General features: G+C 51.0%; 1 protein-coding gene across 2 annotated transcripts in view; it reads left to right on the top strand.

Annotated features, from left to right (window-relative positions):
• Window positions 1-24135, top strand: part of MARCO (macrophage receptor with collagenous structure) — a 44759-nt gene extending 20624 nt beyond the window's left edge. For both annotated transcript variants that reach the window (XM_077861420.1, XM_077861419.1), the window contains exons 3-15: window positions 14-235; window positions 1321-1356; window positions 6201-6245; window positions 6518-6562; window positions 6866-6973; window positions 10230-10328; window positions 10426-10461; window positions 11151-11249; window positions 11342-11404; window positions 19497-19541; window positions 20511-20609; window positions 21948-22124; window positions 23859-24135. In XM_077861420.1, the coding sequence (XP_077717546.1) occupies window positions 14-235; window positions 1321-1356; window positions 6201-6245; window positions 6518-6562; window positions 6866-6973; window positions 10230-10328; window positions 10426-10461; window positions 11151-11249; window positions 11342-11404; window positions 19497-19541; window positions 20511-20609; window positions 21948-22124; window positions 23859-23989 (1205 nt within the window). In that variant the 3' untranslated portion in view covers window positions 23990-24135. The remainder of the gene's footprint in view (window positions 1-13; window positions 236-1320; window positions 1357-6200; window positions 6246-6517; window positions 6563-6865; window positions 6974-10229; window positions 10329-10425; window positions 10462-11150; window positions 11250-11341; window positions 11405-19496; window positions 19542-20510; window positions 20610-21947; window positions 22125-23858) is intronic.
• The last annotated feature ends 280 nt before the right edge of the window (window positions 24136-24415 follow it).

Below are 24415 nucleotides of genomic sequence, written 5' to 3'. Positions count from 1 at the left end.
GTGGGGTGTCCAGTTCTGAATCTGCAGGAGCGGCTCTGGGCCATAGAGATTCACTTCACCAATGGAACGCTGGCTGCCGAGGACAGCCCATCTTTCTCTTTGCTCCAGTCAATGCCCATCCCGCATCTCACTGGGGGCACCTTGGGGCTGCAAGTCCTGCAGGCCCAGATCATCCAGGTCCGCACCAAGCAGGAGCACCTGCTACGGAAGGTGGATAACTTCACTCGGAGTCCAGGTTTGGCCCTCTCCCCTCTGCACCAGGATTTCTCAGGGGATAGGAAGTAGGAGCTGCTGGTTCATGGGCAAGGGGATCCTTGGGCCTGAATCCCCTTCCCTAGCAAGGAGAACATTCCAGAATGCTGGGCGCAAGGAAAGGGGTGAGAACCATATGGAGTAGGCATGAGATGGATCTAGAATGTTTGGGAGGCTGGGTCGAGTCCTAGGACCACTCCCATGCTGCCGACTAATGCTGGCCCATGGCTGGGGAGACAGAAATGGCAGGCCATGGGGAGACCCTGGGGGGAGGGGGCTCCTACTGGGGAAGCACAGCAACTTGGAAGATGCGGCCACAGGCAGGAGAAAACAGAGCCAAAGGTGGAGATGCCAGGGCCCCTCCTTCCCTGGGTTTTCTCAGAGCCTTGGAGCTGGGTCACGTGAGATTGTCCTACCACTACCCCCACTACTCTCTCGGTCTGCCGGAACAGGAAGGGCTGACTGGTCCAAAGCAGCTCTGAGGTGCTACCTCATTGTTGCAGAGTTCACACTGTCACATGGAGCTCCAGCCCCAATGACTGGGGTGAGCTAGGAGTTAAGGGGTGATTCCATGACCGTGGTTCTGTGCCCATGGGACCAAGTGCTGAATGAGAACAAGGTCCAGGTGGGCAAATCCCCCAGAGGCTGCGGTCTTCCCAGTGACCACAGATGAAGGCTGAGCCACCATGTGGGTGAAAGAGGTAATGGCTGTGGCAGAGGGGCAGGGTCCAGGCTCAGACACAGAGACCATCCCTCCCTTCCTTGAGATGTGAAGGAGCTGGCTGTGATCCGCACGAGGGGCCTTGCCCTTAACCCGAGGCTCTTCTTTAATGGGTTTGGCTCCCAGGGATCTCTAACCTCCGGTGTAGACCAGAGATGCAACTAAACATCTGGCTTTTTCCAAAAACTCATTCCTGGAAAACACCTAGGCGTTTGTCTCCCATTAATCCCCCAATTGCCTGAGGCCCTTGCTCTTCAGCCTGGAGGACACAGCCTTGGGACTCAGAGCCGGGTGCTCTAGATGCATGTGCTCACACCAGCCTACAACACTCTCTTCTCCCCTTGCAGAGCTGTTCCGGATCAAGGGGGAAAAAGGCACTACAGGTACGTTCATTTCCACTCTGACCCATGCCTCCCACTGCCTACAGCCTTCTTCCATGGGCTCCTGGGCTTGTGCCTTTCTGGGCCTCGACCCCAGCTTACCTTCCGTGGTCCTCCACAACTCCCCACAAACTCACTGGTCCTCAGTTGGGTCTGCTCTCTGTTCCCTGACCATGTTGGAAGTCCTGGCTTCTGGGCATTTACCCTGCTCCTCGCCTGAAGTGGGAAATAGCTTCCCCATCCTCCCCTGCCACACACACACACACACACACTCATTCCCAGCAGCCAAATCTAAACTACCTTCCAAGGCCAGCCCAAGGGCATCCCCCTCAGGTGCTCTCTCCCCCTGGCATCCCAAGTGTAGGACTGTCTGCCATAAGCACTGTTTCCAGATGCCTCTTACCCAATACCTATCTGGTCACCCCATCTGGCTGTGATCATGTCCAGGGGTGCATTGTTTATGTCTCCTAGAGCACGTAATGGGAGGGGCAGCCTCTATGACCTGAGTTGTTTTTCTTTTCTTTTAAATTTTTTTATTTATTTACTCATGAGAGACACACAGAAAGAGAGGCAGAGACACAGGCAGAGGGAGAAACAGGAGCTCGATGTGGGACTCGATCCCAGGACCCCAGGATCATGAACCTGAGCCGAAGGCAGACACTCAACCACTGAGCCACCCAGGCATCCCACAAGTGCCCTCTTTAGTACCCATCACCCACCTAGCTGACGTTTATTTTTTTATTCTTTTTAAAGATTTTATTTATTTATTCATGAGAGACACAGAGAGAGAGGCAGAGACACAGGCAGAGGGGGAAGCAGGCTACATGCAGGGAACCTGATGTGGGACTCAGTCCTGGTACCCCAGGATCACGCCCTGGGCTGAAGGCAGGTGTCAAACTGCTGAGCCACCCAGGCATCCTGTAACTGACATTTAAAGTCTGCTCCAGTGCCTGCCCCAGGGCCTAGTGCTCCAGGACCAGACACAGAGCCCAGCTCAGCCCTGGGTGGGGAGCAACCTCCCTGAGGTCCCCCTCTCTCTGTCTCTGTTTTTCTCTGTGTGTGCGTGTGTGTGTGTGTGTGTGTGTGTGTGTGTGTGTGTGAAGGTACACGGTCCCTGACTTACAGCAGCTCCATTTGTGGTTTTTCGAACTTACAATGCTGTGGAAGTGATACCCGTTTAGCAGATGCTGTACTTGAGGTTTTGAATTTGGATCTTTTCCCAGGCTAGAGACTTGCCGGGGACGATGCTCTCGTGATGCTGGGCAGGGTAGCTCGGGGTCAGCCAGGCAATCGCAAGACCAGGGAACTGTGATACACTGACAAGCACTCTGTCCCCCGACAGCCACTCTGCTCTCACCTTCAGTACGGGGGTCAGTAAGTTACATGACAGTCACCACCGTATCACAAAACAGGGTTTGTGTTACATGAGTTTGCGCACCTGTAGGCTAATGCCAGCGTTCCGAGCATATTTAAGGTAGGTGAGCCTGAGCTATGATGTGTGGTAGGTAAGATGTATTAAATACATTTTTGACTTAAAATATCTTTGATTTCTGTGTGTTTAATTAACAGTATGTAACCCCGTGGTAATTCGAGGAAGATCTGTGTGTGGAGGGTATATATATAATCTCTAGCTCCATCTCTGTGTCTCTCTCCATCTCTCTCTGTCTCTGACTGCCTTTGTCCTTATCTCTCTGTCCCTCTGTCTCTCTGTCTCTCTTTCTCTCTCTCATTCTTAGAGCCTAGAAACCAGAGGCAGGAAACTGATTCTAGCAGCAGGGGTTCAGCAACCCCCCAACACCTTCCCAGGTTCTCCCATCACCCTGGCCTGCCCAGGGGAGGCCTCAATCTCTCTCCCTCTGGACCATGGCCTGCCTTCCCTGGTCAGGGCTCCCCAGAGGCACATTTTCCTGCACAGACCCCTGGAGACCAGTAGGTGGGTCCCCAAGGTGAGTGGTTTGGCCCCAGGCAACCTCCTGTGAAACTGCACACTGGCCTAGGCTTCCAGAACATTGGAGGGGGAGGGGGAACTTTGTGCCTAAGTCAGGTTTTGGGAGAGGGTAATGTGGAATCCAGCCATACCTCTCTATTCCTCCCCTGTGGGTTCTGGGCTTCTCAACAAATATTTACTGAAAGCCACTCAAGGATCAAGAATCCGCCCCCGTCTCCCACCCCCCTCAAACACTGGGAATGCAGACTTAAGAAGGCAAACAGAATCCTTGCCCTCAGGGAAGCATGATTTGGTGACATGATTTGGTGACAGCCCTGGCTTCTGCTCTGAGAGATGGGGGCAGCTCCCTTGGTAAGGAGAGCATGGGGGAGACCCAACCCTCTCGTGTGCCAGGGAAGGCTCCTGGAGAGACCTTTCAGCCTTGACGTGAGTGTGAGTGGAAGGTGCCAGGGAATATGGATCCCAGGCAGAGACCCACACATGCAAAGGCCCTGAGGTAGGAAGGGGGTTTGGTGAACCCAGGAAGGCAAAGAAGGAAAACTCACATGCTGGAGTACAAGCATGAGAGGAGCGGAGGTGGGAGACAGGCTGGGAGCCGCAGGGATGAGGAAGCCCTGGATTGGGGGACATGAAGGCACTGCCCCAAGCTCCATGCAAGGCACTTTTATCCATGCCTTGTTGACTCCTTACCCTAAACCCAAGTGGCTGCTATTATCCCCATTTCACGGATGAGGAAACAGCCTCAGAGGGATGCTGACTTGCTCAAGCTAACTCAGGCAAGGCTGGAGGAGCAGAGTCAGACTCTGGAGGCAGCCTGAGTCCCCTCCTTGGCCCGGGGCCAGGCCACCACAGCAGAGCTGGCACAGCCTGTGCAGCCTCGGTGGGAGGGAGCCATGCGATCTTAGGGGCTCACCCTGAAAACCCCTCCGAGGGACTGGACTGCTTCTGTCAACAGTGAGGCACTACTCCTGAAGGCCCAGGGGCAGGAGTCTCTGACCTTGACCCCTGCACCTGGGGGTCTCTAGTGTTCTTGCCTCTTCCCTCTGGCTAATACAGGCAGCGAGAGTGTACTTTCCCTGGGTTTCTATTGTGTCCCATGACCCCATGTGGTCTGAGGCCCCTGTGAGGCAGGTGTTGCTGTTCCCATGCTACACAGGAAATGGGCTGGGCCAAGGGAAGGCTCTCATACAGGCCGCACAGCTGGTGAGTGGGGCCTAGCTGTCAAGCCCTGAACTGATTCTCAGCAATGCCCTTTCCTGAGGCTTGTCTGAGAGGGACTCTAGTTACCCATCCTGCTTCCATCCCTCTGGACCCCAGTCCTGTGCACACAAGATTCATATGACATCATGAATTCCACAGGTTGGACTGGGGTTCTACTCTGAAATAGAAAGCTCGTCACGGGCTTTGTCATCATAGTGTCCTGACACGGGTACAGGATTTGTCACTGGGAGACCTGGACTCTCCAAATGAGTGACCTCAGGCAAAGCCATACCCCTCGGAAAGTCGCTCTCCTCCATGGCCATGTCGGGGAACACGCTATGGTCTTCCCCCAGTTCCTATGCTGCAAATCTAACCCCCAAGGTGACTATATTAGGAGGTGATTCGGCCACCAGACTAGGGCCCTCTTGCAAGGGATTAGTGCCCTTAGAAAAGGGACTCCAATGAGCTCCCTCACCCCACCCCTTCTCCGTGTGAGGACACAGCAAGGAGTCAGAGAGGTCTGCAACCCAGAAGAACTTGACCACACTAGCACCCGAATCTTGAACTCCAGCCTCCAGAGCTGTGAGAAATGAATCTGTTGTTTCTAAGCCACCTGCTGTGTGGTGGTTTGTTATAGCAGCCCCAATGGACTAAGGCAGAGGAGCCCTGTCCTGCCCTCCGGGGTTGCTGAGTCTCAGTCTGCACAGCAGCCCTCGGGAAGGGAGAGAGCTATATGTAAGTGACAGCAAAACCAGGTGCCATGTATCCAGAGTCGGCCGCTAGGTAAAATGGCCCCATTTTACTGACAAGGAAGCTGAGGCTCAAAACGAAGTAATTTGCCCCAGGTCATCCTGCTGAAGGGGTAAGGCTGCTCCTTGAACCCAGGTCTGCCCGACACAGCCTCCCTCAGAACACATCACCTATGCATCTGTGGCTCACCTGTTAGGCCATGAGCTTCCTGTAGGAAAGGGCTCTGCTTTTTTTTCTTTCCGACCTTCCACACAGTTTGGCTCATTCTCGGGGCTCAATGACAGTTTGTTGAATAAATAATGGTGTGGTAAGCGTGATAGGTAGCTCGTCTTCTTCAGGTCTTTCAGGTCAAAAGGGACCCAGGTCGGGGCTCCCTGGGTGGCTCAGTCGGTGAAGTGTGTGCCTACGGCTCAGGTCATGATCTCAGGGTCCTGGGATCTCTGGGGATCCAGGCCTGCGTCCTTGAGCCCCCTGCTCAGTGGGGAGCCTGCTTCTCTCTCTCCTTCCACCCTTCCATCCTGCTTGTGCTCTCTCATGTGTGTTATCTCTCTCTCTCTCAAATAAATAAATAAATAAAATTTTTAAAAAGAAGCAGATGGTTAGTGTCTGCCTTCAGCTCAAGTCATGATCTCTGGGTCCTGGGATTGAGCTCCGCATCCTGTTCCTTGCTCATCTGGGAGTCTGCTTCTCCCTCTGCCTCTCTCTCTGCCTCTCTCCCAGCTCGTTCTCCCTTTCTCAAGTGAATAAATAAAATCTTTTTAAAAATTTTTTAAAAAAGAGGCCCAGGGCATGTCTGGCATCCCCTGTCTGCCAAGGCCACCATCTGAGAAGGGGGCCAGGGGGCCGAGGCATGCCACGGAGGCACAGATACTGGCACTTGTCTACTGGCCCTGCAATCCTTTTTCTCCTTCTTGTTCAGGCTTTGTTCTGAATCTCTCTTCCTTTCCAGGCCCTCCAGGACTCCAAGGCCCACCTGGAATCAAGGGAGAGGCAGGTGAGTAGGGGCTGGACGCATGCACACTGGGCACAGGGTCAGGAGGCAGGGGCCTCAGCTCTAAGCCTAAGAAACTCAGCATTTTATTTTCTCTCTTTTTTGTTGTTATGAAGAGTGAAATGTCCCTGTCAGTGCATGTGTATGGGGGGGTGAGACGAGAAAGAGAGAGGCTCCTCTCCTCGTGCCAGGTGCCTTGTCCTCCTACAGAGCTCTAGAACATCAGCTGACCCAGGAGCCAAGAGCACTGTGACTGGTTCTTCTTTCCTTCTCAGGCCTCCAAGGACCCAATGGTGCTCCCGGGAAACAAGGAGCCCCTGGTAATGCGTTCTTCCTCTGCTTGGGCTCAGCTATGCCTTGGCTGAGGTGCTGAGCCAGTCGCTCAGTCCCCCCTCCACGTGGCCCGACATGCAGACCCACTGTTCGGTCACTATTCAGTGCTGTCCCACAGTCCTCTGCTCTGGAGTCTTACTGTGCCTCATCAAGACACCCGAGAGATGACCTAACATCCCCCTGGCTTCCTCTGGGGGCCCCTTTCTCCCTGGATGCCCCCTGCCCCGTTGCCTAGGAGTCTATCCCAGGAGGACAGTGGGAGCCTACCTCGTTGGCCATTCTCTGCCCAGGCACACCAGGACAGCGGGGAGAGAAGGGCAGCAAAGGTGATGGGGGTCTCGTTGGCCCGAAAGGGGAACCTGGAGCTAAGGGAGACAAAGGAGACCTGGGCCTCCCAGGTAAGCACCCTGGGGGGGCATTGGTGCTTGTGGGGGGGCCTGAGGGCTGGGCCCCAACCCTTTGGAAGAGTGTCTGTTCTGTCCCACTGAGGGCAAGGCTGTGCTCTGCCTGCCAGCCTCCCGAGAGCACACATGAGGTCCCTTCTATCCAGACCAGCAGAGGCCAGGAACGTGAAAGCTGAGCAGTGTGTGTGTGTGTGTGTGTGTGTATGTGCAGGGTGGGGGTGGGGGAGCCACAATCTCATGCCAGGCATGACCTGTGATGACAAAGCCATGCCAGGAGCTCAGAGGAGAAGAAGGCAAGGGACAGCAGTAGGACCTGACGTGGGCAGGGAGGGTAAAGGGAGGGTAAAGGTTGATTCCTGAAGCAGATGCTACCTTAGAACCAGTTGGGACACTTGTTCAAAGTCCAAGAGTCTGTGTTTCAAAGGCCTGGATGCTTCTGAACACCAGCAGTCCAGGGGGCACACTCTGAGAAGGACAGCCCCAGGGGGTCTGGTCATGACTGAGCGCCTTCATGCCCCTTGTCCCTTGGCCTCTTGAGGACCCGTCAGGTGGCTCTGAGGTGTGGTAAGGAGAATGAGGACTGTGCAGTTAGTGGGCTTGTTTGGTTTTTTTTTTAGATTTATTTATTTATTTATTTATTTTAGAGAAAGAGCATGAGTGGGGTTGGGGAGAGGCAGAAAGAGAGAAAGGGAGAGAGAACATCAAGCAGACTCTCCACTGGGCACAAAGCTTAACGCAGGGCTCAATTTCAGGACCCTAAGATTACAACCTGAGCTGAAACCAAGAGTCTCATGCTCAACCAACTGCACCCCTCAGGCACCCCAGTTCCGTAGGCTTGTTTATGATCCCACTATGCACCTGTCCACTTGTGTCTCTAGGCACATTTCTCAACCAGCTGAGATTTGGTGTGTTCATTTCAGAAAAGAATGGCAATTAAAATACCAATAATTAAAGCATGCATACCTTGTAGGACATTTATGAGGGCTAGAGATCATGTTTTCAAACCACCTGCCGCATGGTTAAACACTAAATAAAGGATAACCGTTAGTATTGGTGATATTAGTGATCCTTTAACACAGAAAGGGAAGGATTTCAGTTCTAAGATCATATCAGTCTGGATCCTGATATGTCTCACTAGCTGTGTGACCTGGGGCAAATGATTCAACCTCCCTGATCCTCAATTTACTCACATAGAAAAGGGGCATAATAAGAGTAACCTCTAATAAGGATTAGTTAAAACAGGAATATAAGACATGGGATGGATGGTGAGGTACCTGCGAATAGGAATATTTATGTTATAAGAGACTAGGGTGCTTCGAGAAGAGGGCCCTTAGGGGGATGTGTCAGCCATGCCCCAACATAGAAAAGCACTTGTGGAAGAGAAAACAGACTCGGGGATGCCCAGCAATGGAACAAGGAGCAATGACCTAAAGTTTCAAGAGAGCCAGCTGTGTGGAGATAAGAGAGGAAGAAGGGCATCGGGACTTAGGGAGGCCCTTCGAGGAAAAGGGCTCGCATGCGCAGGTGTCAGGGGCACCTGCCAGCAGGGGACGGGACTGTGGGATTCCCCTTGGCAGAATCGAGGGGCACGTTTGCACCAGGCAGATGGTGAGACAGTTGACCTCCCAGGGCGCCTCCAAAAGCGCCAGTCTGCAGTTCCTCTCTCTGTGGCAGGAAAAGGAAGGCCAGACTTTCTCAAGGTGGCCCTGTGAGCCCACAGACTCCGGCCCAGACCACGCTCCAGAATCTTCATGCAGCCAAGCAATTCCCATAATATGATGGTTCTGGCCGGCCTAGAGCCATCTGGCACCAACAGATTCCTCTAGGAAAGTCATTCCTGGTCCCTTCTAACAAATGCTATTTGTCCCTTCGGCGAAAGCGGACACCCTGAATGACCAAGACCTGAGTTCATTGGTGCTTGCCGCTGAGGCTGGCTCTCAGAGGTCTCATCTGTGACTAAGTTCTCTCTGGTTGTTTTGTTTCCTATCAAGGAAATAATCATCCTTCCAGTATCTAAACCACCTGAAAGAACCTATGTCCCAAACCTTGTCCCTAACATCACCCTAAGCTTAGACCCAGAAAGCTTTGCATGACCGATGATTCTTCCCTCTGCTTCAGATCATTTTTTTTAAAGATTTTATTTATTCATTCATGAAAGACACACACACACACACAGAGAGAGAGAGAGGCAGAGACACAGGCAGAGGGAGAAGCAGGCTCCACAAAATGAGCCCGATGTGGGACTCGATCCCGGGTCTCCAGGATCACAGGCTGGGCTGAAGGCGGGCGCTAAATCGCTGAGCCACCCAGGGATCCCCTGCTTCAGACCATTTTGTCTCCTTTCCTGATTCACTGGAGAGAAGGCTGGTATCCCTCTGAGTCCTCCCAGCTCTGTTATCATGAAAATAATGGAATGGAGCCTTTTAACCAAATTGCATCCCACTAAGCCTGTCCCAGGGCAGAGGGAGCTGCTCCGGGTGGGACTTTGACTTTAGCTCCCAGAACACCAGCCAAGCCAGTGGGTTGCTGATGCGCAGACCCAGCAGGGGCTTGCAGCTGGCTCCGAAGTCAAACCTGTGGATTGGGAAGGGGTGGCCAGATGCTGCTCTGTGAGGAGCCTCCCTGGATTGATATGCGAGGAGCAGTGACACAAAGGAAGAGGGAGCAATGGAGGACCGAAGAGAGGACAGGCTGGGACGAGCCTCGAATGCTGATAACAAGTGGAAAATTTGAAACCTCTAGCACCAGGAGACGCCGTGACTGAAGCACTGGCAGGAATCCGAGCTGCTGTAATGTTCTTCTTCCACCCGTGCCTTTGAGTCTCTACTCTCAGCATTTGGAATCGACTTTCTGGAATATTCGGATTCCGGTTCAGGGTGGGGGCTTGAAAAATAATCCCCCAAATGCACACATGAAAATGATGGGGGCAGCGCTAGCTAAGCCTGGGCTGTGGTCCCTCCCCAGGGCAGCATGCTGAGGAAGGAGCTGAAAGTCTGGCTTCTCCCACCTGCCAATGCTCATCAGCCAGGCCAGGGGACCTTGGCCATTTCTCCAAGAGTTCACATCTTGTCTCTGGGGCAAGGTGGTATGCTCCTTGAGGGCAGCTATTGTATCTTCCACTTCTGGGCCCCAGGTAGGAGGAGCTCAAGGAGTTTGAGTTTGGAATTTGGGTGGGACGACAAGTGTCAGTAGGACCCGGGAGGGGAGTTTGCCCTTTTCCTGTCCTGACCACGACTCCTTGATTTTTCAGGAAGCAAGGGAGACAGGGGCATGAAAGGAGACACAGGGGTCATGGGACCCCCCGGAGCCCAGGGGAGTAAAGGTGACTCAGGGAAGCCAGGCCCCCCAGGTAAGAGGCTGTCCATTGACCTGTTGGGCATTTTCTTGTCCCCTGGCAGACTGAGCTGCAGGGGAACAAGATCCCTGAAAGTCCTTTTTCCTTGTAGGTGTGGCTGGTTTTCCTGGAACAAAAGGAGATCAAGGTGAGAACTCGGAATCCAGGGATCATTTGGGCTGCTGCTGCTGCTAGGCACAATCAAACCCAGGACATGACTCCACTGTCTTTTATTTCATTGTACCATTAGCCCAGAGTCCTTGAGGCCTCTTAAAACCTGGCCCTGCCTGAGAGGAACAGGCTTTGTTGTTGTTGTTGTTGTTTTTTAAGATTATTTGTTTGTTTGTTTGTTTGTTTATTAATAAGAGACCCAGAGAGGGAGGCAGAGACACAGGCAGAGGGAGAAGCAGGCTCCCTGTGGGGAGCCCGATGTGGGACTCGATCCCAGGACCCCAGGATCACAACCTGAGCCAAAGGCAGATGCTCAACCACTGAGCCACCCAGGTGCCCTGAGGAACAGGCTTGATTGGTGTTCTGTCTCAGAGCTTCGCCACACTTTGCCACCCAGGGGTGTGGAGCAGACATTCACAACCTGGGGTGCCTGGTGGGTCCTGACACTGCAGAATGGTGGCAGAGATGAACAAACTGCTCAAGCTGTAACTTTTCTCCTGCTGATTGGACTAGTTCATGGCTTCTAAGGGAGTTGGTTAAAGCTGCCCCGGGGAACATATCAGGTGGTGGGAGGTACCTGTGTCACTGCTGAGAAGAGGGACCTGTTGAGGGGTGGGCAACCAGGCTCTCTGGCGACCACACCAACCTTGCAGTTGTCACTTGCAGGACAACCTGGAGAGAAGGGTCTTCCCGGGGCCCCTGGCACTGCAGGATCTCCAGGTGCCAAGGGTGAGCCTGGCACCGCTGGCTCCCCTGGCCTAGCAGGTGAGGTCCTCGGGCCTGTGGTGGGCGTGGGGAGGGATGTCTGAAGATCCACGGAGCCCGGCCCTCATGTGCTCCGGGCTTCTGTTGTACAGGACCACCAGGGAGACCCGGGAGTCCTGGAACCAACGGCATGAATGGAAGCAAGGGGGAGCCAGGTAACAGAGGGTGTGGGTAGGCGCTGGGTGGGGTCCTGGGTGTCAGGGAAGGACAGGGAGGAGGGCTGCCTCCCAGTGGGCCCACCAGAAGGAGGCAGAGCGTCGCTTGTGCTCTGGCCCCTGAGGTACCCTGGTTAAGGAGAATGCTTTCTTCCACCAGGGCCCTTTGAGCTCAAAGCCCTAGGGCTGTCCTCTCCTTGCCAAGGTCCCTGAAAGGCCCCAATGTCATGACCAAACTTCTACCATTAAAGAGAAGTGAAGGGCAGCTGCCTCATATTGTCTCCTGGCCTGCCTTCCAGCTGTGTTCACAGTTTCCGTTCTCTCCAGCTGACTTGCAATGGGGCCCCAAGGGTCAGGGCTCTGGAGATTTGGGCAGGGAGGTCAAGAAACCCCTTCTTGCATATTCTCCCAAAGGGGCTCAGGCTGAGAGGAGTGACCCACAGTAACCAAACTCACAGTGACTACTGTATAAACATTCATGCCAACTTAATCTACATTACAAACCATTGTGCCAACTTAGTTTAGGTTGTAAACCATCAGACCAGTGTGGTCGACTTTATAAACCTCAATGCCTATTTTGTCTAGTCACCAAGTAAGTCTGAGCACCTACAATGGTCTAGAAAGTCTGAGCCACTGTGTGGGTGTTGGGACACCATGATGCATTAGACCCACTGCCTGCCCTCATGCATATAGGTCGGTGCAGAGACAGGCAGGCGGACTTGCCAGACTCTGTCTGGCACACTCTGTTGTGGGCTTTTGCGTGGAGAAGTGCAGAATGCCCTTTAGAAAGTCAAGTGCAGCCCGGAGGTGTCTTAGCAGTGTAAGGTCGAGCTCAAGGGCTGTGCAGCTGCCTAGGATGGCTGTGGATCATCTGCTGCAGCCCCTCCTGCCAGAGCAGAAGGTCGTGTGTGTTAGACAACCTGATGGCCCACGCAGGGCTGTGTGCAGACCCGCACTAGGGGCAGGTCCACTCAGTGCTCATTGATCAAGCAGTTGACTGATGGATGGATTGATTCCTTAAACAAATGTGACTTAATTCAGCTAAATGCTTCAGTTTCACAGTGTCCCCTGTCTGGTAGGGCTGGGCAAAGGCAAACAGCTCAGGAGTGATGATTGAGTCTTATAGAATGAGTGGAGCCTGGCCATGTGGAGGAGGAGAAGGGAAACCTAGAGAGAGAGGGAACAGAGCAGGCGAAGTCAACAGAGGAGTGTGGGAGGGCTCTGCAGCCTGCTGTCCCTGGCGTCTGAGGTTGGGATGTGAGAGAGGGTCAGAACTCTGGTCAGAGGGGTGGGTGGGGCCACCTCCTGGATGACCCTGGACTCTGGGCTCAACCATTGTGGTTTTTCCCAAAATTATCGGGTGCCAAGGCACAGGAAGCTCTAGTACCCTCTCTCCTTCCAGTCCATCCAGCTTCAGAGCTGATTTCTTTCTCATGGACTGTGTGTCAGCGTGAGCCAGGAATCTACTACCTGATACCATGTAGACTCCACCTGAAGGCAGCCGGCAAGGTTTCACATTCTGGGTGTGGTGGTCACATGGCCCTGACTTGTTGGCCACTTCCTGATCTTAAATGTTTTTGCCTTCCTTGGTCCCAGATAAGATCTGGGGGTCTGACTTAGGGCCTGAGGCTGCCCTACCCCCATGTTTTCTGCTTGGCTTCATAGTGATGATGGCTTTCGTCCCTCAGTTATAGACAGTGAGTCTCTCTCCCCACCCTTCCCCAGCCTCCCCCCACTCCCAGACTAATGGTTCTTAACTAAGTAAAGGACATTAGAGGTAAAACACGATTTTACCCACAAGGGACACTGTGTCCACTCCCCAGGCCCTCAGCCTGTGTCTCCCACTGTGTGAGGGTAGGGGATTTTGCCCTCCACTCCACATCCTGGGAGGGTTTGCATAGCAAGAGCCCGCTGCTCCTGATAATGATCATTTCCATGACAACCCAGTGAGATAAGCACTCTTGTTAGTGCTATTTCACAGTGACTTGCCCAGACTTGAGGAACCAGGAGGTGGTACATCCAGAGTTGGAATCCAAGCCTGGCTGACCCAAAGCTGGGGGCCTTATCCATTACCCTCTGTCATGCTCTCTTCCTTCCCAGGCAGCCTGAAAGTGCACCCTACACCCATCAGGCACTCTGATGAGCGACCCCTTTTCTCTCCATCCCAGTCCAGGAAGAATTAGAGCTGAGGCTACAGCTCTAATCCTTCATCCTGAGACAGAAACATGATGTTCTCAGGCCCTGCTATGGCTCTTTGTTATTTATCCCAAAACCCACCTCCCTTATAGCACAGAGACCTTTGGCCCACAGCCTGGGGATCATTTTAAATCCATTATCAAGTTCCTGTATATGTGTTGAGCTTTTTGGGGGATCTCCATCAATCAGGCCTAGCGGTGAATACCAACCAGGCAAATTCTAAGGGTTATTCCTTACAGTCTACCCAAGTAAATATGGTGATCACATTTTCAATTTGGAGCATGTCATGATTACGACTTATGTAAAATTGCATAGGTCTTCCACACAAACCCACAGGCTTGTCTTGATCTAGTAGCTAATGACTCACATGGACATCTCAAGAAGGAATTCCCATAGGTCCATAATCTGGCTGCACATAGGCAGGTCTATATATCATCCCAAAGTCAGAGGTTAATGAACCCTTGGAGAGGTTAGATTTCTTATTTATTTATTTAATTTTCTAAATTTATTTATTTACTTATTCATTCAACAGGCTTTGTTTTATTTATTTATTTATTTATTTATTTATTTATTTATTTATTTATGAGAGACACAGAGAGAGAGGCAGAGACACAGGCAGAGGGAGAAGCAGGCTCCATGCAGGAAGCCCAATGTGGGACTTGGTTCCAGATCCCAGGATCATGCCTTGAGCCGAAGGCAGATGCTCAACCACTGAGGCACCCAGGCGCCCTCCTTTTATTTATTTATTTATTTTTTGGGAAAGGTTAGATTTCTCAAGTGAGAAAAGGAAGGATGGGTGGTGAGAGTCAGACCTTCTCATCATGGAAGATAATACATACTTTTCAATGTCAGGACATTGGTATTCCCCAAACTAGAGGTACTATGATGTTTGTCCAATTTAGGTTATATCAAATCAGTTTTTCAATCCAATGTACTTCCCATTTTGTAAATAAAGTCATTAATCTCTCAAGAGAATATCCAGCCTCACTGGTGAAAACAGAGAAATTACAGTGCCTTCATTTGACCTGGGTAACAGCCAGATCCCATTATTGAGCATTCATTATTTAAAAAAAAAAAAAAAAGATCAGTCTGTTTAGAGTAATGCCCCTTGGCCGGGCACTGTGCTTGGAATTTATTCCCATGATCTGAGTTCATCTGCTCACACCCCTGAGTTTCATCATCACGATCTTACAGCCGAGGGAGCAAACACTCCCAGAGGGTGAACCCTCCCTTTGGGAGTTTCACAGTTAATATACTCTGAATCTAGGAGTTAACCCCAAAGTCAGATTCCAAAGTGATGCTTTTCCAGATTGTGTGAATAACATAGAATGTAGGACTCTAGAGAAGTTGGAATCGCCTCCAGTTCTTATTCCACAGCAGATGGGTAAATCTTGGCTCAGCCACCACACCCTCCTATTATTGTGAACGGTCACTTACTGCACCCCAATCCATTCTGGTGCAATGTTTCACTGTGTTGACACCCCCTTGAGGGAAAGGAGCCATCTCAGATTAAAGATGCTGAAAAGGAAAAAAAAAAAAAAAAGATGCTGAAAAGGAAATTTTTTTCATTCTGTCGGGAAGACAAACCACAGTTTATTACATAGGATATTACCACTCAGTAGAGCTTTCTCCAATGGTCATTTCCTTCACCATTCACAAAACAGCATTTTACCAACCTTCTCCCCACCAAATTTAGTTTTTTCTAACCTTTGGTTTTTTCAAAGGATTATGAAATCCTTTGATTTGGGAGGGGGGAAGATTGCAAAAAATAAACCCACAAAAAATTAATTTTAGCTCTGAATCCCTTAGCCATCTCAAAGTTTGTTTGTAAATGAGGAAGGTCTCACTTCCTCTTGTAATCTTGGCATTTCTCTTTCTATCATCCCATCTCATGAAATGACATTAGAAGCTGCCAAACTCTTACATTTCAAAACACCAGATCAGAATTTCTGCATTTCAACAGCCTTCATATCTAAAACATAACAGGAATCGGAATTTTCTGTCCTTTTATTTTCCTCTTGGACAAAGCCAAAATGAAAATAACCTGAAGTCCATTTTCTCACCTGTATTTTAAGACATTTTACTTTGAAGGTAAGCAACAAAGCATAATTCATAATAGCAATTAAGCCCTATATTGTGAATATAATTTCTCAGTTCGTTCCAGTCCCGGTATCTAAGTACTGAGTTACTTCCACAATTTATTAAATTCTACCAATTTCCATTACTAAGTTGTCACTTATAAAACCTGTTCTCATTTTCCTCTAAATTTCTCAGAGATACCTGCAAACGTCTACAGGCATACCATATTTGGTCTCTAGCCCACCATCTTACTTTTTGCCCCATAGCTTAATCTGGCAGTTATTAAACTCATCCTCAATTTGCGAGGCTGCACTTAGCCTGTATGTCAAGATGGTATTTAAAGAGTTTCCTAATGTACTGGAAATTTCTACATTAAATCAGAGTTGGAAGACTTGCTCTTCAACTTGCCCTGGGCTGGAGTTTCCTCCCCTGTAGGATATGAGGAATAGTCTAGAATAATATCCAGGTCCTTGCTAGCTTGACAACACTCTGGGTTTGAAATTGGCAATTTCCCCTCAGAGCAAGAACGTTCTAAGATTTTAGGCAAAACACCAGCTCAACACTAACCAATAAGGAAACCTGTGCTTTCTTTATTTTTAAAGATTTTTATATATTTATTCATGAAAGACACAGAGAGAGAGAGAGGCAGGGACATAGGCAGAGGGAGAAGGCTTCCTCTAGGGAACCCGGATGCAGGACTTGATCCCAGGACCTGGGGATCATGCCCTGAGCCGAAGGCAGACGCTCAATCATTGAGCCACCCAGGAACCTCGGAGATGTGTGCTTTCTAACTAAATGATTTTCTCAGAAGAAAGTCATTTCTCTAAATAAACACCTCACAAATAATTATTTGGGTCCTCTCAGCTTGATACGTGTGTGATATCCAGGAAAACCCAGTTAGCTGTGGTTAAGAGGAGAAATCAGCATTTGTTTGCCTCTAAGACAGGAAGGCTGCTCGAAGTAGGTGGGCTGGGAGTGGGTCCTTAAAGTGCCTGTGAGGTTTGTTTAGGGTGGTACCCCTCAAAATGCGGTCCCCGGGGCCAGCTGCATCAACATCACCTGGGAACTTGTTACAAATGCAGAGTCTCAGATCCCTATCCCTGATCCACTGAATCAGCAACTCAGGTGGAGCCTGACAAGCCCATTTGTTTCACAAGCCCAGTGTAGATAATTCTGATGCACCCCTTGCTTGACTACTCATTTAGAGGAAATGGATGGCCTAGGGTGGGCTGGGAGTATCTTTGGACAGCCCGAGTGAAACTCCAGGAAGGTGTGAAGCCATGCTAATGGGACACAGGGAACTATAGCATTCAGTGGGAGGCCAAACCGGGGTGACAACCCAACCTCACTGCTCCCTCCCTGTGTGACCTTGAATAAATGACCTAGCATCTGTGACTGTGGACTTCCTTCTCTTCTGTATAAAGGAAAATGGCCCTACCTTGCAGGGCAGGTGAAAGGTGGAACAAGGGTGTATATAAAGTCCCTGGCAGGGTGCCTGGCACAGTGCAGGGAGCAGCAGGTACTGGGTCCCAGGTTGGTGCAGAGTTGGGAAGGAGGCTGTGAAATGAGGTGGGGGAGTGTCAGTCCATGGGGACCACGGACCTAGTGAATAGGTGAGTCTCTATGATTTCTCTCTGTACAAAGTATGATTGTTATTTGGTGCTTTGGGGACAGCTGCAGATGGGCACTTGTTTGGGAGGGGACAATAAAAGGAGGTCACAAGGGCCTGGGGTCCCTGAGCCATGCTTTCAGGGACAGACTCTTAAGGTAGAGTTTCCCGAAATACGGCACTCTCTAGGATGCAGACAGAGGGCCAAGGGTCAAGGTATGGATTGTTTTTTCTATTTACTCACAGCCAAAGACAGATTTCTGAGTGTGGCTTCTCCTCTCTAATCTTGACATGTGCAATTCAGATGCTGATGAGTGGAGGAAACAGGTGCTACTTCTGCTGGGCCACCTCAGGTCACAGCAAACAACGATGGGGCTTGTTGAGCATTAAGCCCAGAGCTCATGTGGGCCAGGGTCTGAGGCGGGCCCCCCAACCCCCTCGCTGCAGAGTGGAGACAGATGCAGGGTCCATGGGGTCCCCGTGACAGCGTTTACTGAGCACTTAACCAGACACGAGTCTTAGCACGTGGCACAGACGACTTCATTTCAGTCTCATGACCACTTCTGAGGCAGCCAGGAGACCTAGAGCAGAAAAGTGAGGCTCCCAGAGGGCAGCACCTTGCTCAAGGTCATAAAGGCAGACGCCAGCCCTTGCTGCCTGACTCTGGCCACTTTGCTGTCTTGGGAGAAAGTACACCATCCATAGGCAAGCCTAGAGAGGGCTTCGCAGTCATGTGACATCAGCCAACTTAGCAGGTTTTATAGACTTGATCTGAGGTCTCCAGGGGACAGAAGCAGGGAGGCATTCTAAAAAGAGGGACTGGAGTGTGTGCAAATGGCCTGTGTAAGCTGGGGCCTGCCTGCTAGGGTCTGACCTCTGAGTTTCCTCCAGCTTTTAGAAGAAGTTTGCTGAGCCTCATGCTGTCCCCTCCTTCACATGAAGGGCTGAACTAGGTATCCTCTCAGATTGTTCCAGTGCTTCCTGGTTTTCTGGTGCCAAGGTCTACAGTAGTAACCCTGAGCTCCTGGTTCTTCTGGCCTACTTCCAGGCAGCTCCTGGCCTGGAAGGAGAGTCATCAGAAGGGCTGCTGGCAGCCAGATTCCCTTGCTTATTATTTCAGAAAGGGGTCCCGAAGAGGCCCCCCAGGCCCCTCGCCTGCCCTCCATTGACCAGCACACAGTAGGTGCTTAGGAAAGTCAGGAATTGAACTGGGAGGCAGGAATTTGCTCGGGTAGGAACTTCCCCCTGGCAGGGGGCAAGGTGGACCCCCTCAGGGTGGGCTGGCACCATGGGAAGCACACCAGTCAAGGGTGTGGTAGTGAGCACAGGGCTCCCCTGGCTGCCCTCTCCTAACTGGTATTTCACAGTCAGTACCGAGCTTTCCTTTCCCCCAGTTTGTGTGTCTTGGAGTCTTGTTTCTCTGAAATAAAATCAGTCTTGGCACTTAAAATTAAGAAGCCACAATGTTGCCAAACCAAGAAAGTATATTACTTCACTGTGACCCAGCACGGTGCTGGGAACGGGGCCTTCCGTGTAGGTCAGTGAATAAGGGGATGAGTGGGTAGAAGGATGGAAGAAAGAGTAGGAGGGAGAGAAGGAGAGAGGAGGGAAGGAGTTTTTATATTAGAACCACGAATAGGATCATCGCCGATGATTGTGGTGATTATTTTTCTACTTTCTGGACATGAGACCCTTTGGCCACACAAATCTTTAGCCATACTGGGGCCACAGTGAAATGAACCAGCAAATGCTATGGGACATCGGCTGTGGCCAAGGGGCCGCCAACACTCCTGATGGCCAGGGAGTCCCCTCCACAATCTTCTGAAAATAAAGATGACTTTATTTTCAAAACATCTCTTGCTTCTTTTCCAATAACATGCAGCAGGGAGGAATGGGATTGGATTGATACGCCGAGTCAAGCTATAATCGGACAAAGAAGGCCAGCCCATAAATCTGGAGTCCGTCTGTCTGTCTGCCTCCGACTTTTATCCACTACATTTCTACTTCACCCTAAACACGTGTCCCCATTTATCTGCGATCTGTCTCCTTTTATGCTCTGCTAAGGAGGCTTTAAACAATTGTGGAGAACCGATGTATCTTTCCATCTGCATTAATCAGACAAAAGGTAGAGGTTGTCTAAGATTAAAAGTGTCTAATATCTAAGTTTTATTATCTTCCTCCCCCCCCTTTCCTGTATTTCCATCTTAGGACTTCAAGGACAAAAAGGAACAAAAGGAGAATCAGGAGTTCCAGGTAAAGGGCCGGCTTCATTTTAATTTTTCCAAACGATGTCTGGAAAGGCTCGTGCTCGGAGAACAGGTCTTGCTGACTTTGAACGTGCTCCTGTCACCTTACCCTCAAGTGGCCTGGGCCCACTCTGTCCCTCAGGACTCAGATTCTTCCCCTGGAAAACCCAAAGAGCAACAAAACTCAGTGACTGGAGGCAGTAGAGAGAGAGGCCGAGCTGAGGGTAGAGAAAGGGTGACCACAAAAGCCGATGGTCAGCTGGTGGCCTCAGGCCATGCAGCCTCCACGGAGCTGGGCAACCTTCTGCTCCAGGTGCCAGGTTGGCTGCTAAGCCTCTATCTGCTACCCCATAGCTGGTTGGTCCATCTCTGTCTTGCCTTGGGCTCCTCAAGCTCCTTCTGTCCTCCTCCTGCTGCTTGCCACTGGCTTCTTAGGATCACCTCAGTTTTCCAAGCCCTGGCCTGTGGTCAGTCACTGAGCACACTTCCCACCTAGCACTTCTAGTCTTCTCCACAGCCCTGCCCTCATGAATGCCAACACGAAACATCTCAGACGCATTTCTTGAACTGTCTTTCTCCCTTGTGAGCTGGGTATTCAGTTCCTATTTGAACTTTATACTAAAGGAGATCTCAAGGTCCGGAAACATTCTAGCAGGTTCTCCCAGAATGGCTAGAACTTCTACCCAATTAGGTGGTCTGAGGAGGACCAACAATGTCTGGGGAATCCTGTCAGCTGTTTTTACCTGTGTGCTTTCAACCAGCATCCACAGGAGAGTCAGTAAAGAGATCAGAGCAATACCCACCTCCTACACACCCACCCTCACTACCCCTCCCAGCTGGACCAAAGACACAGGCTGAACATCCAAAAAGCCCCTTCATGATGGTGGGAAAGTTTGGTCATTAAAGACCCAGGCCCTTGGTCCCCCTTGGAAAGCAGAGCAGGGCATCTGACTGAAGTGGTCTCTCTCCTTACCAGGCCCTGCCGGCATGAAGGGAGAAATGGGAAGCCCAGGCCTGGAAGGCCCCAGGGGTGCATCTGGCCTGAAAGGTCAAAAAGGAGAACCAGGAATGAAAGGTAAGGCCTCAGTCTGTGATTTGTGGGTTCCAAGGAGAGGCCCTGTTGTAAGGGGTTTGGGGGTCTTCAGAACCAGAGGTGTAGAGGTTTATTGGCTCCCTGATGAGTTCCGTGCTGAGATTGACCTCAGCCTTGAGCACACAGAAGTGAGCAAGGCACAGCCTGGGCATTCAGAGGGGTAGATGCAATGCCCAGCCATGCCCTGGCCACCAGATCTTTCCACAAAGGAGATGCTTCCCACTCCCTGTCTCTTACCTGCTAAGTGCTCCTCACTGATCTGGCTTAAATCCTTCCTGTGGGGCGGTATAGCTCAGGGGTAGAGCATTTGACTGCAAATCCTTCCTGCGGTACCTCAGGCCTGTTTCATCTTGCTCAACCACTGGTTCTCATGATACATCCAGTCCCCATGATGCCAGGTCACTGGCACAGCTGGAGGAGACCTCCCCAAACCCCACCCTCCTCCCCATCGCTGGCAAAGAAGGGTGAGAGGATCCTGGCTTGATTTCCTTTAAATTGTGTGGGGTTGGGATGCCTAGGTGTCTCAGGCAGTTAAGCGTCTGCTTAACTTCGGCTGGACTGAGATCATGATCCCAGAGTCCTGGGATCCAGTCCCACATCAAGTTCCTCTCCCTTTGCCCTCCCCACTCCTCCCCACCCCCAGCTTCTGCTTGCTCGCTCACTCTCAAATAAATAAATAAAATCTTTTTTAAAAAATAAATTGCATGGTTTTGTTTTCTTCCTTTGTGACAGGATCTCCTGGACAGCAGGGAACACAGGGCCAGAAAGGTCAAAAATGTAATTAGTATTTCTATTCTCTTTAATTTGTGTCTTTGAGGGAACTCTGCACTTGAAAACCAGAGGTGAAAAAAAAAAAAAAAGAAAGAAAACCATAGGTGAGGTAGGGGAGAGACGCCGACTCTCAGAGAGATTCCTCATTTGGGGAAAGAGCTACCAGGCTTGGCCTTGGACTAAGCCTGCTCACGGCCCAGAGATGTCCCACCCTCTCCTCCCTCCCCCTGCTTCTCTTTCTGTTTTCTTCCCTCTCTCCATCCCCTCCCTCCCTTCTTTCCCTCCTTCCATTTCCCCCTCCACTTTTCCTTTCCTTGTCACCACAAGCCAAGGCAGGATGCGGCCGGCTGGATGTGTGAGTCCAGCGGCAGGTGCACAGAGGCTGCTCGCCGGGTTGCGTTGGTGCCGTATATGGAACATTCTGGGCTCCAGTGACAGCCGAGCCTGGGGATCCCCCCGCCCCATGACAGAATTGCCAACAATGAAAAGGCAGAACCGTCACCCACACAAAGCCTCTCCTCACCTCTTCCCCTTCTGTCTTTTATCCAGGTGAATCCCTGGTGAACGTGAGGATCGTGGGCACTAGGACCCGGGGCCGGGCTGAAGTTTACTACAACGGTGTCTGGGGGACAATTTGCGATGACGACTGGGACAATTCAGATGCCACCGTCTTCTGCCGCATGCTGGGCTACTCCCGGGGGACAGCCCTTTTCTCAATGCCACCTGGTGAGTGGGTCCTCCTCCAGGAGCCTCTTCCCTGAAGGCTTTCCCTTTGGTTACAAGTGACTCAGTGAGTCGGAGTTAAAAGGATTGGTTGAAGCAGCTGAGAGGTCCTGCTGCTCAGTGGCCCTGTCTGCCATCCTTCCAGGTTGGCCACCCCAGAACAAAGGAGACCTGGACAGCCAGAGCTTGGCTGGGGCTCTCGCTGACCCAGCTTGGGACACTGCCTGGGGCTGTCCAGAAGCTGACTGCTCCATGGCCAGGGGTGTTTGCAAGCCAATGGCTCTCTGAAGGACAGCTGAGCTGCTGGCCCCGGGAGAACAGGGAAGTGGCAGGGTCGGCAAACACATGTGTTCATCTCAGCTATCTGGAAACCAGAAGCCAGGATGGGCCATGCTGTGATCACCTTTAAGAAGAAGGGGCAAAGGAAAGAGAAAACAAATCAGAGCAGGGACTTCCTAAAATCAGTCTTGGAAAGACGTCTGGGATGCTAGAGACTCGGCCTGTATCGTTCAGCAAAAAGTTCAAAATTTCAACCAAAGAGTTAAGTCCCCAGACTGAGACCATTTCTTTGGACACAAGCGTTGATCTTGCAGGGCCACTAGGCCGGCTTCTCCTGCCCTCATCCCCAGATGCTCTCTGCCCATATTGCACCACCCTGAAGGGCCTACGTGCTTTTTAATCTGAGTTCCAGTTGGATTGTAAAACTCCTTTAAAGTATATGTTTTCCTCACATAGATTACACTTATGTAGATTGCCATGCTGTATATCGTGTGTAAAAGTGTATATTCCTGTAATCAGGTACAGATCTTCCTCAATTTACAAATGGGGTGACATCTCAATAAACCCAGCATAATTTGAAAACATTGTGTCAAAAATGCATCTTATCCACCTCACCTACCAAGTGTCATAGCTTAACCTCGTCTACCTCAGGGGTGCTCAGAACACCTACATTTAGTCCACAGTTAGGCAAAATCATCTAACACAAATCCTACTTATTATAAAGTGCCGACTAGCCCACGTAATTGATTGAATACTGTAGTGAAAGTGACAAGCAGATTGGTGGCCTGGGTACAGAATGGTTGTAAGTGTGTCGGTGGTTTGCTCTCTTGATCGTCTGGCTGACTGGGAGCTTCTGCTGCCCAGCATCACAAGTGAGCATCGACCTACATATCCCTAGCCTGGGAAAGGATCACAATTCAAAATTCCAAGTATGATTTCTACTGGATGTGTATCCCTCTTACACCACCATAAAGTTGGAACCCGTAAATCAAACCATTGTTAAGTCGGGACTATCTGTCATCCTGCTGTTTTCCTCTGTGCTCTTGATCTGAAATCACTTATATCAGAAGGAGGTGGTTTGGAGGAATGTGTGAATGCTGTTGAGCCAGAGAACAGCCTGGTTAAAAGGGCATTTGAGGAAAGTGGGTACAGTTGCAGGGAATAAACAGGAAGAGACAAACACTGGGAGACCCCCAGGAGGAAATATCAAACAGTGCAGAGATTAAGTATTAGTAATCAGTAATAGATTAAATAACTTAATCTATTTCATCTAACCTTTGGATGAGACTTTTGTCAAAGGGTAGAAAGCAGGAGGGAGGCAGAGTCATTATAAGAGAGTAAACCTGCCATCAGCATCTTGGGCCCGAGTGGATGTGAGGGGGAACGGACAGCCTATCCCAAATGGAAGTTTGGCTCTAATCCTGCTCTCCTCTTTTTCCCTGCTTTCCCCATATCCAGGCACTGGGACGATCTGGCTGGATAACGTCGCATGTCAGGGGACTGAGGGGTCCCTATGGAGTTGCAACAAGAGCAGCTGGGGCTCTCATAACTGTAACCACAGTGAGGATGCTGGCGTGGAGTGTAGCTGACACCCCTGCAGCCCGTCCACCACACTGCACCTGAAGCATCTGCACACATGGATGCTCAGCTCATCTGGCAGGAGGCCAACCCTCTCTGAGGGGTCGCTCTGGGATAGGGTCACCAATAAAGCTCAAAGCCCGACCTGGTAACGTCATTGGCTGTGGCTGAAATCACTAGTTCGTGCTTCCCATCTTGTACTAATGAGCCCTACCTGACCCACATATTTCACTGAGCTCTCACAGGGGACAGTGAAGTCTCAGCTTAGAGCCAGGGGGAGGGCGGCCGAGAGGGGGATCAAAATGCCCTGTGGAAAGTGCAGAGCACATGTAGTCAAAATGAGGCAGGACCATCCCTTCCCTTTCAGCTCCAGCAAGGGAGCTGTTTGCCAGCAAATGAGGAGGTAGGCGTGTAGTTGACAGTGGGTTGCCTGATAA

The sequence above is a fragment of the Canis aureus genome, chromosome 20 (genome assembly GCF_053574225.1).
Source record: "Canis aureus isolate CA01 chromosome 20, VMU_Caureus_v.1.0, whole genome shotgun sequence".
Classification (NCBI taxonomy): domain Eukaryota; kingdom Metazoa; phylum Chordata; class Mammalia; order Carnivora; family Canidae; genus Canis; species Canis aureus.
Note: the sequence above shows the minus strand (reverse complement) of the source record. Positions and strands in the feature narration are given on the sequence as shown.